Source organism: Crocodylus siamensis, chromosome 5 (assembly GCF_052110815.1).
Source record: "Crocodylus siamensis isolate JL-2025a chromosome 5, ASM5211081v1, whole genome shotgun sequence".
In the NCBI taxonomy this organism is placed as follows: domain Eukaryota; kingdom Metazoa; phylum Chordata; order Crocodylia; family Crocodylidae; genus Crocodylus; species Crocodylus siamensis.
This window is the reverse complement of record NC_143399.1, coordinates 32,239,588-32,254,427: the sequence shown is the minus strand read 5'-3', so window position 1 is coordinate 32,254,427 and position 14,840 is coordinate 32,239,588. Positions and strand designations below refer to the sequence as shown.

Here is a 14,840-nt window from a genome sequence, read left to right as displayed (position 1 = left end):
ACAGTACTAATTGTTTCTTGGATGGGTCCCATGGGGCCGGATAGAATGGCCTGGTGGCCTGGATCTCGCCCAGGGGCTGCAATTGCCTGCCCCTGGCCTAGTTAATGTGGAACTATACTCTGTTGTGTATTAAGTGTCTTTATGTTCAGCTCCCTACAGGAGTGAGTGCTGCCTAAGCTGCATTATTATGTGGTACTATTTGCTGTTCTGCTCTTATATAGCTTCATCGTTTCATAGTAGCTAGGGTCAGGAGGGACCTGAACAGATCATGTAGCCTGACCCCCTGCCACAGGCAGGAATGAATGCTGGGTTCACAAGACTCCAGACAGGTGATCATCCAACCTCTTCTTGAATTTGCCCAAGGTAGGGGTGAGGACCACTTCCCTGGGAAGTTGGTTCCAGATTTTGGCCACCCTAACTGTAAAATATTGCCTTCTGATCTCTAATCTAAACCTATTCTCCATCAGCTTATTACCAGTGTTCCTCACCACCCCAGGTGATACTGGGGAGAAAAGGGCTCTACCTATTTGCTGTTGATCTCCCCTGATGAGTTTGTAGGCAGCCATCAGGTCCCCGCTCAGCCTCCTTTTGCTGAGGCTGAACAGGTTCAGGTCCCTCAGTCTCCTCGTAGGGCCTGTCCTGCTGCCCCCTCACCAAATGGGTGGCCCTCCTCTGAACCCTCTCCAGGCTGGCCACATCCCTTTTGAGGTGCGGTGCCCAGTACTGGACACAGTACTCCAACTGTGGCCTGACCAAAGTCGTGTAGAGGGGGAGTATCACATCTCTGGACCGCCTTGAGATGCATCTTTGTATGCATGACAAGGTATGGCTGGCCTGGCTGGCTGTGGTCTGGCATTGGTGGCTCATGTTCGTTTTGGAGTCAGTAATGACTCCAAGATCCTGTTCCGCCTCTGTGCTTTCAAGAGGGGAACTCCCCAGCCTGTATGTATGCTGTGGATTCCTTCTCCCAAGGTGCAGCACCCTGCATTTGTCTACGATGAACGCCATCCTCTTCTCATCTGTAGTCTGTCTAAATCTAGTTGCAGCCTGTATCTCCCTTCAAGTGTGTCCACCTCGCCCCACATCTTAGTGTCATCAGCAAACTTGGACAGTGTGCTTTCTACCCCCTCATCAAAGTCACTGATGAAGATGTTAAACAGTGCGGGCCTGAGGATTGAGCCCTGGGGTACCCCACTGCTTGCATCTCACCAGGTTGAGTACTACCCATCCACCACTACTCTCTGGTTGTGCCCCCTCAGCCAATTTTTTACCCATCCAACTGTGTAGGCATCAATGCCACAGTCACTTAATTGACTGATGAGGATGGGTTGAGAGACGGTGTCAAAGGCCTTCTTAAAGTCTAGAAAGACCTACGTCCATGGTGACACCATTATCCAAGGATTTAGTCACCTGGTCATAAAAGGCAACCAGGTTGGTCAGGCAGGACCCGCCTTTGAACCCATGCTGATTACCCCTGAGCATGATCTCCCCTGTTGGCCCCCCACAGATGTGCTCCCTAATGATTTTCTCCAAGATCTTTCCAAGCACCAAGGTGAGGCTTACAGGCCTATAGTCACTTGGGTCCTCTTCCTCCCTTTCTTGAAAATTGGGACCACATTAGCCAGTTTCTAGTCCCCTGGCACCTGGCCAGATGACCACAAATGCTCATACAGCTGGGCCAAGGGCTCCACAATGACTCCTGCCAGCTCCCTGAACACCCTTGGGTGGAGGGCATCTGGACCTGCAGATTTAAAACTGTCTAGCCCTTCCAGGAGATTCCTAACTACATCTGCGCTGACTGAAGGCCTGACAGAACTATCCCTGAGATGGTCCCTACCTCTGGTGTCCCTACTTCTAGTGTTAGGGAGTTGTTAGTTATTGTTAAATAAAGATGGTTCTCCAGTTCTTCCTTGTGTGATCTCTCAAGGACAAGAACCCCACAACTATACAAAAATATCCATTACTGAGAAACAGACTGGGACAGCTGCCACACAATGGCAGCAGTGACTTCTAGCTGCTGGTGGTGGAGGCAGGATTGTGTGGCTGTGGTGGCAGCTGTTTTTTGTTTGTTTGTTTTTCTGTGGCCCCTCTCCTCCCTCTGTCTTCTTTGACACCCAGGGTTGTTGCCCCAGTTGACCTGTCTTAGTTATGCCACTAACATGACCATACTGCTTCCAGCTCCAGTGCTAAGGCATGGCACTTTGTTGCACTGCATAGACTCTAGTATGTGAGTGAGTGGCTTCACAACTACCTTAAGGTATCTCTATATGACACTGCATTGTACCGTATAGACATGTCCCAAAACTGCCATGTTTGTGAAAATGTGGATATCTTAGATTAAAATAAAAAATTATTCAGAACTTACCTGTAAACACAGAGGGATGAGGGAAATTAACCACAATAAGCTTAGTCACCATTTCTGGGTAACAGATAGCAACCAACCAAGCGATCATTCCACCCCAGTCATGGCCAATCAACACACACTTGTTGTACCCTGCCACAAAAACAGATTTGGACATTTTTACTGGCACGTATCTTCACAAGAACTATCACATGAAATGAAATGACACATAATGATAAAATGTCCCAACATATTTGCTAACAATACTTCAAATTCTGCAGCTTTCTATTAAGAAATGATTCATACTACAACAGTTAAAACATCTGCACTTCTACTATTAAATGTAAAAATGAAGCCTAGTGTTCTAGTATGGTAAAAATATTTACAGATGATTAAAATCAGTTTTCCACTGCAGTTATACCTTGCTTGCATGCAGTATTTCATCTTATTGTGTGGGTTAACTTCAGTGCTTTTCTATATGTATGCATGTAACAGGAAACCCCTACCCTTGTTACTAGGAAGTGGGGAGTGTATCTGGGGCAGGTTTCATAGGTTCGTAGACATTTGGACTGGAAGGGACCTCGGAAGATCATTGAGTCCAGCCCCCCCCCCGCAAAGGATAGGAAGTCAGCTGGGGTCATAGGATCCCAGCAAGATAAGCATCCAATTTGCTCTTGAAGGTGTTCAATGTAGGTGCTTGAACCACCTCCGATGGCAGGCCGTTCCAGACCTTGGGGGCTCGGACAGTAAAGAAATTCTTCCTTGCATCCAGCCTGAAATGGTCTCGCAGTAGTTTATGACCATTCGACCTCGTCATCCCTTGGGGCGCTCTGGTGAACAAACGTTCCCCCAGAGAGCCTGACAGCAAACGTACAACAGGTGTGAGCTGCCTCTGTGAACTGAGCCACTGGGTGTAGAGGGCTACCCTGCTGATGTGGGAATCAGCACCAGCTGAGCAATGGGAGTAGTGAACTGGATCAGATGACCAAAAGATGGCTGGGCTGGGCTTGGGCTCTGGTTTTAGATGGGGCAATCTGAGCCTGCTTGTTACAGGGGAAGATGTTCTGAGTGGTAGTGATTGTAGTTTAAGTCAGACTGGCCCAGGTAAAGTACCTGGTAGACCAGGGGGTGGAAACAAGTCTACCTAAGTAGGACGGCTTGAGGACCAGAGACCTGGAAAGATTTATATTTGAGTTAGAGCTGTTTAGGTTGCTGTTTTGAGTTTGACTGGAGATTTGGGTTGTGGCTATGGGTGAAGTTTTGAGGCCATTTGACAGGGTGCCAGGAACATTCTGCAGAACTAGACTTGCTCTGGGCAGGGATGCAAAGAGCTGAGGCCTAGGAGCAAAGGTCTGAGGCAGTGGATTAGGGCTGAGGGCTTGGCCAGAGAAAAATGGGCTGAGCCTGGGATGGCTGAAGTCCCAGAAAGTGCTTTGCCTTTAAGGGGAAACATGGGGACCCCTCCTGAGCCTGATTTATGCAGAGAAGCTCAAGGACAGAGTCAGAAGGGAGAAGCTCCTCCCCTCAGGGACCTCCTGGGACTGCTTCCTCAGTAAAATAACAGGAATGGTAACACTGTGGCAAAAGAGACTAGAGGTGAAGGAGGACTAGTGAGTGCAACAGGTGGGTTAGACCTGGTGGGGGGAGCACCAGGCACTGTGGGTGGACCCACAGCATTCTATAATGCAGTATAGCTGAATTACACACACTGTTCAAAATCTCAGCTGCAGAAGCAAATGTCTATTTCAATGTGTAGTCATGACAGAGTGTTTACTTAATTTTTTTTTTCCAGAATGCACCGTGACTTTAAAGTTTGAAATTAAACACTGCAGGCACAATGACTTTAAAGACCACCTTTTTTGTTCCAAATTAACCCTTATAAAACACTTTGAATATATGGGGTAGAATTCTATTATGCTTCACACACCTAAATGGCATTTACCAGCCATGTAAGTGGCACTTATGCACTGTTTGTGATTCTATTACCAATAGAGTGTGGGTACATAAGTGTCCACACGGTTATTGTGCACACTCAGTAGGCTATGTACAGGCCAGGCAAGTACATGGCTCCATACATGCCTACATACCTGGAAGATTCCATCCTTCTGCCCTGCCTTTATCCCTGTGTTTAGGACACTCACTCAGGAAGCAGGAAACCAGGGTCCAGGTCTTCCCTCCCCCAAAGGGGTTGAACTTATGTCTTTCTGACATCTGAGAATAGTGCTTTAACCATCATGTCATAAAGCAGGTGTTAATGAAGTCACTCCTCAGCTTTCCTTTTGAAGTTGAGCCACTGCACCTTGCATTTAGCAGTCATTGAATAATATAGGTGGAAAGTAGTTGAAGTTTTTTGTTCCATTGCATGTAAGGATATAGGCTAGAAACCTGAGCTCCAGAGTAGCAGCACTCATTGATCCTCGCATCTAGTCTCATTTTCTTTCTCCTGGTCCCACATACCTCCCTTTCTTGGTTGCTCAGGGGAGTGTGGGGGCTGGAGAAGGCATACTTTAATGACTAACCTGAGGTGTGGTACTTAGCACTGTGATGGGAGGGTAGAAAGAACTAGATACAAGCCTGCTAGGTAAGGGGGACCTAAACTAGGGGTCTCCTTTTTCTTGGATGAGTACTTTAACAGCTCAGCTCTTGGAGCTAAAACACGAGGGCCTTTCTCTTCCCCTCCAACCAATCATGGACTTTTGATGGGCAGAATTCTGTGACTAGTGCATCTATCAGTATACCTGCCTAGCAAGTGTATAATCAATTGAGCATGGGAGGCAGCTGTATGCATGCTTACATGTCCACTAGGGGTGTATGAAGCACGCCTTATTTGATTTGGATTCGGGTTCGGCCTGAATCAGGAACAGTGATTTGATTTGTTGATTTGGATCACTGTCCCTGATTCGATTTGGCCGAATGCCAATCTGAGGATTTGATGCTGATTCAGAGAATCAGTGGTTTGGACATAGGCACAGCTTTAACATTTTCTATGTACCTTGAGGTACTAGGGCAGCTTGTGATGGCTGTGATATTCGGGCACATGGAGCATCCCACAGGAGTCGTGGGGTGGGGTGGGGGATTGGAGGGGGCCTCCACGTGCTCAGCAGCAAACCCAGAAGTGGTTTTGGTCCACTTGCAGGTTTGCTGGGAGTGTGCCAGGGGGGCCCTGGGGGACAACCACAGGGGGACCCTGGATGCCCCCCCCCCGACTCGGGAAGCACCAGTCGCCAAGCCAGGGAGGGGGGTCCCTGCACGCTCCCTGGGGTACCCCTTCCGGGTCTGCTGCTGAGTGTGCTGGGGAGCTGCCTGCGCTTTGTGGGACACTCCATGAGCCCCAGCATTGCAGCACTCACAAGACTCTGCTACCTAGAGGTATGTAGAAAAAAACATTTAAAGCTGTGTCTATGTCCGAATCTCCGAAACTTTCCAAATCTCTCCAAATCGATTCAGAGGGTTCCAATTTGAATTGGAGAGATTAGAGGGTCCTCTGATCCAATTTGGACATTTGGCCACTGAATCGGGCCAAATCGCCACCAAATCGAATCAGGGACCGAAGCTTCACACAGCCTTAATGTCCACACTGCACAGGTAGTAGAATTGCTAACTGCATTCATGCCAAAAATGTGATATCATAAGGTTCTTAATGAAATTATGCTGCCCTGGCATTACATTTAAGGTCTACTTGTGGATGAGTAAGTGGCTAAGGGACAGGAAACAAAGAGTAGGTATAAATGGTGAGTTCTCACAATAAAGAGAAGTAAGCAATTGTGCTGTTTAACATATTCTTCAATGATTTGGAAAGCAGGGTGAATAGTGAGGTGGCCCAATTCTGCAGATGATACCAAATTCATGTAGTAAAAAATCAAAACTGACTATGAAGAATTGCAGAGGGATCTTACAGAATTGAGTGAATGGGCAATAAAATGGCAGATGAAGTTCAATGTTGATAAGTTCAAAGTAATACAGGTGGGAAATAACTTGTGATGTGCACACATGATGATGGGCTTTACATTATCTGGTGCCACTCAAGAAAAATCTTAGAATTACTGTAGATAGTTCTATGAAAACATCAGCCCAGTGTTCAGCAGGTGTCAATTGGACAAAGTGTTAGGAATTAAGAGAACTGAAAACAAAACAAAATGTCATTATGCCACTGTATAAATCAGTGGTATGCCTACAAGGGGTGTAAGAAATGTGCCCTATTCAATTCGGAATCGGTCTGAAATCGGGGACAGTGATTCAGTTAATTGATTTGGATCACTGTCCCTGATCCGATTCGGCCGCATCCAAATATGAAGATTCGATGCTGATTTGGAGAATCAGCAATTCGGCCATCAACGCAGCTTTAAATGGTTTTTTTTCTACATATCTCCAGGTACCAGGTGTGGCTTGTGATTGCTGCAATGCTGGGGTGGATAGAGCGTACCACAGGAGTGCAGGGGGGCCCCCCGGCTCAGCGATCAGACACAAGAGGACCCTGGATGTCCCCCCCAGACCTGGAAGACACTAGTTGCTGAGCTGGGGAGGTGCGGGGGGCTCCCCAGCACACTACCCCGTAGAACTGGAAATGGACTGGAAGTGCTTCTGGTTCACTTCTGGGTCTGCTGCTGAGCATGCTGGGGAGCCCCTCGTGCCTCACTGGCTCAGCAGCTGGCATCTCCTGGGTCTGGTGGGGCACACAGGGTCTCTTTGCAGTCGATCACCAAGCCAGGGGACCCCCCTGCACTCCTGTGGGATGCTTTGTCCGCCCCAGCTTTGCAGCATTGATGAGCCACCTAGTACCCTGAGGTATGTAGAAGAAAAAACATTTAAAGCTGTATCCATGTCCAAATCACCGAATATTTCTGTATTGATTCAGCGGGTTCCAATTCGATTTGGAGACATTAAAGGATCTCCCGATTCAATTCGGATTCAGAGATTTGGCCACCGAATTGGGCCGAATCAAATCAGCGACCAAAGCTTCGCAGAGCCCTAATGCCCACTTTGAATAATGCATGCAGTTCTGGTCCTCCTACCTCCAAAAGGGTATAGCAGAACAGTAGCAGGCTGGCTGGCAAAGGCTTATAAGCAGACTGAACACTCCAGGCTGAAAGAGTCTGCGGGCTTGCAGGGACTACAGTCAGCTGTAGGCAGTAAAGCTAATTACAGTCCTGCTCCTAGGACTGAGTAAGCTATGGAAGACAAGAGGCTGGCCAAAAGAAATTAAAACGTTTCCAGGAAAGAAGTTGGAGAGACTGAGATAAGAGAGAGAGGAGGTGAAAGAACTGGAAGCAGTAAGATAAGAAAGCAAAAAGAGGAAGAGCATCACTTTGGGAATCTATACATGTGCTCTAGGGTGGAGGGGAAGGTGCTTTAATTAGAGCAGCTTTGAGGGGGAAATCACTCCACTCCAAGGAAGAGAAGGAGGATTGTAGTATAGGAAGAAGGTAGCAGACAGCTGGAGGCACCTTCTCAGGGTCTGAGTTTACCTGTTGAGGACTGTGAGTGAACCTTGTGCAGACTGTGTTTAATGTTTGGGTACTGAGTGGGTTTTATGCTGGTTTCCTGAGAGGCCAGTGGGCCCAGAAAAAACTTTCTGTATTGTTAAAGGACTATTTGAGCTAATTAAACCCAAATCCACTATAAAAGGTAGAAAAGGTACTCAGAAAGGCAACAGTGATGGCCAGATTTATGGAGAGGCTTCTATGCAAGGCAAGACTAAAATAGACCAGGACTTTTCAGTTCACCAAAGATGGCTGAAGAGGAACACTATAGTTTATAAAATGAGGAATGGTGTGGATATGGAAAGAAAATAAGGATATACTATTCATCTCTTACAATACTAGAGCTAGAGGATATGCAATAAAATTATTAGGGAGCAGCTTAAAAAAAGTCTTTAATTTGTTTATCACCCAGTGTATAATTCCCTTGTGGAGCTTATTGCCACAAGATGTTGTAGAGGGTTAACAGCTTCAAAAGAGCATTAGAACAGTTCATGCAGGATAGGCCCATCAGTGGGTATTGAACATGATATCAGGACTGGAACCCTCAAGTTGGGAGTTTCTAGGCCTCTAATGCTAGCAGGTATAGGAGAAAAGGGACAGCTTAGTTGTGATAGGTTCTGCATAAGTACTTTTCCATTTAGAATTTGATCTGTGCCACTGTGAGACATGGAATACTGGGCTGGATGACCTATTGTCTGATGAGGTATAGCATCTTTTATATTTTTAGTAAATGAATTTGGATCTAAGTGTCGTCATCATCTGAAGAGTGGGGTCATACCTTCATTACAGCAGTTACTGCACACTGAAATGGGTGGGCTTGGAAGGCTTCTTCACATACTCATAATCTCTTTTTGAGTGGGGCTATCAAAAGTACTCAGCATTGACCTGATTATGCCAAGTGGAATTTCACTATTGACTTCAGTGTGAGCAGAGTCAAATTTTAAACTGAGCTTTCAGAAATTCCACCCTTTATTCCTTAACCAGTGCTCTTATACATTGCAGAGTCCTTATTCCTCACTGAGAATTACAATAGTGAACCTATATGCCAAGTCAGATATGTAAAATCTAAACTATTTTGCTATTCTGTGCTATTAGAATGGCAGCTGGGGGAGAGATGTCTTTGAACCACTCTTTGATAAAAATGTTTGGCCACTTTTTAGTGAGACTTTCCAAACTAGTTCACCTTTGGGGTGAGAACAAACTTAGGAGATAAGTGTCAGGAGTCACTTTTTCCTGAAGGCTTTAAATCCCTGTGGAGAGGGGCTGCTTGTTAGAGCACTTCAGCAAACAAAACTATGGCTTTTTACCTTGGAGATTAATAAAGATAGCACAAGTTGGAAAATACAAACACGGTTTGTGGGTTGTATGTCCAATCTCTTGCTGAAGTTCAAAATGCCCAGGGCACCTCTCAGTTCAAACCTGAGGGCTAGATTGTAACTTTATAGTTTGCCCAGAGTAAGGAATAAAAATTTGTATTCACTGCCACTTGAGTACCCAGCAAGACAGACTGATTGTGACTCAGAGAATCTCCTTGAGGGCAAGTATCTTTTGCTGTGTCTATATGCAGCACAGCTACCTTTTTCCTGTATACAGCTGTGAGTCTCAACTAGGGTGCCAGGGCACTGTAGTGTGCCAACAGATCTTTTGAAAGGTGCCCTGAGGTATGAGGCAGTAAGCAGGTGCAGGGAGAAAAGTGCAGATGTGAGCTAGTCGCTGCTGCCTGGTGGCTGCCCTGCCTCCACTACCCAAGCCCTTCTGCAGGGGTTTATACAATTTATCACAATAGTAATAAATAAAATAGCTTTTAAAATGGGATGTTGCTAAATTCACAGGAGTTGGGGGGTGGGGGTGCCTGGAATTGAACAAAGGTGTGCCTCAAGTCTGAAAATGTTGAGAGCTACTGGTATAGGGTATTCATAGGAATTGTGCAGGGCTTGCATCCCCATGAGTGCTGCTACTAGGGTAGCTAGTGTAAGAAAAGGCAGGCCACTATTTATCACTTGCTTCTCCTTATGACTAGGCAAGCCAGACCATTTGCACCCTTGCATTAAGGGCCCAGTAAACAGATGCATGTTAACAATTGAGAACATGCTGTAATATTTAGTGAGCTGTTTCCTTTTTTTCTCTTTTTAGCAACACCATGCAGTGCTCATACTACTGTCATATAGTGTAAAGCACACAAATTTTACTTTATGGATGTCAAAAAAGCTTGCCACATTGTTTTGAGTTATTTCTTTGAGAACTAAGACTCTGCAAGTGTGACTGAACCTTAAAACCCTAATCCTACACTTTTGAAAATCCTGCATAGAATTCAGTGGAACACAGCGAGGTTTTGCTCCTGAATTCCAATGCTGGATTGGAGAAAGAGATATTTATAGGGCTTTACATCTGATGGAAAAACAATTTTGTATATTGTCTATGCATTTGGCTTGAATACAATTTTTTCATGTCGTTCAAGTGTTAGTATGGACAAAATTAAGTCAAAATAAATTTACATCAAATCCTCAGCTTTGTGCATGTATGCATTAAAAAAAATACTTTGGAAAAGTTTTGTAATTCACAGGAAAGCTATTCATATATCTTCAACAAATTCGGCAGTTTGGCTTGTGCTAACTCACCTAGAGATTCCAAAATGTCCTTTATATCTGTAATTAGGCAATCTAACTTGTAATTTTCTTTGTGAGAAGGAGCATCTGTTTCTCCATAGCCTCTCAAGTCCAGTGCCACAACTCGATATTCACTTTTAAATTCTCGCAATTGATGACGCCATGAATACCTAATAAAAGGGAAAAAGCTATAGTTAAAAGGCTAAATGATATAATGCTGTAACTCAGTCTGAAGTACCGCTTCTTTGGTGGGGTGTTATTAAATGTTATAGGTTCAGTTTTTGTAACACTACAACCTGAATAGGCTAAATCATATTTACTTGTATAAGTGCCATTTACATAGTTGCGTGACAGGAGTTTTTGGCACTTATGCAGTTTGGATTCTGTTTGGATTCCTTGTGGTAGCACAGGAACATTTGGGAGCATGTGCATCAGAGGAGGAGTTTCCACCTTTTAGCTCACTAATGCGCTAACTAGGAAACTTACCCAGGGAGCAGAATACCTGTGTTCTAGGCCCCCTCACCTACAGAGGTTTTGAATCTGCATTGCCTACTTTCCTGTAAAGTGCTCACACCACCAGGCCACAGTTTAGTGTGCCCTTCCCCCTTCCTGCAACTGGAATGCTGTAACTTGCATTTAATAATCATTGTATAAAACAGTGAGATAATCAGAATAAACAGATGTATGGGGGCTAGGTTATAGCCTGGTCTTTTCCCTACTGGGTGCATCTACACAAGACATTTTACTGTGCAGCTGCCTAGTTTATTGTGTGGTAAGTGCACATCTACACATGTGCATGCTTACTGCACAGTAAAATGCAGGTAGCACATTTAAGCGCGATTAGTAACTGAGCAGTAACTCGTGTATAGATGTGACTTGGCAGCAGATTTGCTGCTTGGTCTGCCCAGCCGCTAGGGTGCTAAAGCATAGGAGCCTCTCCTGCTCCAGGGCTGGGCTGCCTCTATGGCAGCCCATCTGCAGGCTATAAAAGCCTATGACTGTTTTGTGCCCTGGGGCACATGCACCAGGTAGCCTGAGGGCACTACAGGTGCTCTGTGTCCCCCTGGGCAGGCCACAGTCCTGCTGTGTCTGCTTCCCACCACCCCAGCCAGCAGTGCTTTGGGCAGGTAGGTGCAGCCCTGTCATCATCTTCCCTAGGGCTGCCTGCAGGCTGTCTCTGGCAACAGGGCCAGCACCACCTCCCTGGTGCACACTTCCAGCAGCCTGCCCTGTGCCTGCAGGTGCTGTGGGGCATAGCCTCTGCCTTACAGCTGCCAGTCTCTTGCCATGCCCCTGCACTGTGCGCTGCTGGCAGCTGTCCAAGGCCAGCAACAGAGGGACAGCCACATGGGGGGCCCAGAGAGCTGGCATAGGACCCAGGATGGCATTCTCCTTCCCATCCAGACCTGGCACTTCCCATGTGCACATGTCCTTGCCCTACACCCAGGGCCTCAACTGGGGCCAGGAGGAGGTTGGTGACCTCCTGGCACTCTGGGATGACATGGAGGTGCTGCACCAGATTGAGCAGGGTGGGAGCTCTGACACCCACATTTGAGGCCCTGTTGGGCAGGATGCAGGAGCGAGGGAACCACTGATCAGCATGGCAGTGCTACATAAGGATCAAGGCCTTGTGGGCACAGTGGGTGGCTGTGACTAACCACAATTGTTGGTCCAGCTGTGCCTACAAGACTGTGCCCTTTATGTGGCAGCTGACCTCTGTTCTGATACCCCAGGACTCAGGGTGCAACTGTGTGGTTTTATACTAGCATGGGTGGTCTCCCAAGCCCCCACCCCACCCCAGAACCACCAGTGATGTGTTGCCAGAGGGTCACTCGGGTATTCAGCATTCTGTCCTGCCCAGCTCCCCCCCTGCTTGCTTCACCAGCAGCTCAGGGAGCCCTGGTCAGCACCTGCCTTGGCAGCTGTGCAGCCCCAGGGTCAGCTGCAAGGAGCCACTGGCCGTATCACTGCTAACAGTCAGCAATGCCAACTCCTCCCTAGGTGGAGCCCCTGGCCAGGCACCTGCATGCTGTGACCTATGGGCTGAGGACACCGGGTGCAACCAGATGCCTTCATCTGCTGGAAGGACTGTGCTGAGCTGCTAGCTGTGCCAGCTCTGGATACACAGTAAGCCCTGACCCTGGGTTCCCCCTCTTCCTCCCCCCCGCTTAACAGCTCATGTTCCCGCAGCTAGGGAGGAACAGGCCATACCACACCATAAAGATCAGCTGCAGCAGGGCGGAGTTGGTGGGGCACCCCTTGGCCTACACAAACAGCTCATTGTGTGCTGCTTGGGGTACACACAGCAGAAGCATGCTTGGGGCACAGCTGCAGCGTGGCAGAGGGTTGGCTCTGGGGAGCCTCCATAGAGAGGCCCTTAGCAGGGAGAGCTGTGGAATGGCTAGCTCCTTGTCCCAGTTGTCCAGGAGCCCTGAGTGTCCTGAGCCCAGGTGCTGTGGGCTGGGCAACAGCACAGCAGAACAGGTGGCCTGCAAGAGGGGGACAGGAAGAGAGTCTGGAGCCCCAGCAGCAGGTGCTACCAGAAACTTGGCCTCTCCTGCCCTGGGAATGGAGCTGGGGAGGCAGGCTGCCTGTGGCCAGCACCCAGTGGGCCACCAGCCCCAGGGGAGCATGCAAGGATGGAGAGCTTGGCCAGCGGCTGGCTAGGCCCTGGCCTACCTGCCTGACTTATCATGGTCCCTGGGCACCCATGCACAGCTGACCCCGGATTTGAGACTGGGCAATGCACAGCCCCTCGTGCAGAGCATCTTATCTCTGAAATATTGCAAACTCATAACAAGCTTCTGTCTCATGGCTCTGCAGGTACAGCATCTGCACATGGGAGAAGCCACAGGCACCAATGGGGATGCTGGCTCAGGGAAGATGCTGCTTAGCCCTGGGGCCCTCTGGATGCACTGGTTGTGCCAGAGGTGCATCATGGACAGGGCTCTCCTCCTCCAAGAGCTGGTGGTGATGGCTCAGGAACTGGAGGAGACCACTAGGGGCTAGTGGGAGGAGGATTTGGCCTAGGAGGAGAGATGGCAGGAGGAGGACTTGGCCTACCAAGCCAGGTGGTGGAGGGAGGACACTGCCTGGGAGGAGGTTTTCTGGGCTGAGCTCCTGGCCCTGGAATGGGAGTGTATTGAGGTCCTGCAGGTGCAAAATACCATCCTGGGCCAGGCCATGCAGGCTGCAGACAACTATCATTGGACCCTGGATACTCCTGGGCCTAGTGGCCTCATTTGTGACTGCTGCTGCCTAGGCTCCAGCTATGGTCCCACAGGCCCCCTAGCAGTCACCCACTGCCCCATAGCAGACCCCTTCCTGGGCTTGGGAGGTCCTCTGCCCCCTCCCACCTCCTTGCCCTTGCCCCAGGCTCGCTGCTCAACCCAGCCCTATGCAGGCATGGAGCCAGAGATGCCTGGAGCAGTGCCAGGACTGGATGCTTCATAGATTCATGGATTCATAGATGCTAGGGTCGGAAGGGACCTCAAAGAATCATCAAGTCCAACCCCTGCTGGGCCTGGACCCTGCCAGCTGGAGGGGAGGCCACCCACTTTGGCAGAGCATCAGGTACTGTTGTCTCTGGACCAGCCCCCCGCCTGCTGCAGTCACTGCAGTGTACAGACCCATGGGGGGAATGGCCAGAGGCCGGAATGGTGCTGGCTGCCTGCCCCCTAGGTACCCCCATCCCGCAGCTCCCCACTCCAGGACTTCACAAAAAACGCACCTTGTATATAGTTTCCAGCAGGAAGAGGCCTTTTTATTGTTGGGTGTTGGGGTGGGTGGTGGAGGGGCTCTGTGTGCTGGGGAGGGAGGGGGGGTCTGTTGTTTCTGAGGGAAATAAAGACTTGTTCTTCTGATGTGTGTCTACAGTAACCATGATATGGGGGGGTGGGGGGGCAGAGGGGAGTCTGTGGGCAGCAGTGCAGGCGGGCTAGAGTGGGCAGTGCAGGAAGAAGTGGTTGGCCAGGTCCTCCCACACCTGGTGCACTGGGTGCATGGCTCTCCTGGAACCTGGGTGGGGGTGCCTGCTGGGACCAGCAGGGTCAGCACCATGGCCAGCAGGAGCACAGGGTATTGGCCGTCACTGCTAATGGCAGGGGCTGGAGCAGCCATGGCACTGGGAAGCAGAGTGGGCAGGAAAGGAGCTTCTGTATGCTGCCCCTAAGCTGGGTACACTGCTTCTAGGCAGGAAAGGGACTGCCCAGAGAGTGGGACTGGCTTCTAAATTTGGCTGCTGGGTGCTGGCAGCTGCAGCCAGAGCCTGGCCACAGGGGTGCACTGCCGGGCTGCAGGGACCTGGCAACAAATTTTCTCCCTAATTTTTGCCCATGTAGACAGCTACCCAAAAATGCTTACTGTGCAGTAAACTACTGCAAAGTAAATCTAGGCTGGAATAAATGCATGTGT

At 48.7% G+C, this 14,840-nt stretch overlaps 1 protein-coding gene across 1 annotated transcript in view; it reads right to left on the bottom strand.

Annotated features, from left to right (window-relative positions):
- EPHX4 (epoxide hydrolase 4) overlaps positions 1 to 14,840 on the bottom strand; it is a 46,118-nt gene that overhangs the window by 20,484 nt on the left and 10,794 nt on the right. The window contains exons 3-4 of the mRNA XM_090048856.1: positions 10,440 to 10,597; positions 2,366 to 2,494 (exon numbers count right to left, since the gene is read on the bottom strand). Coding sequence (XP_089904982.1) covers positions 2,366 to 2,494; positions 10,440 to 10,597 — 287 coding nt within the window. The remainder of the gene's footprint in view (positions 1 to 2,365; positions 2,495 to 10,439; positions 10,598 to 14,840) is intronic.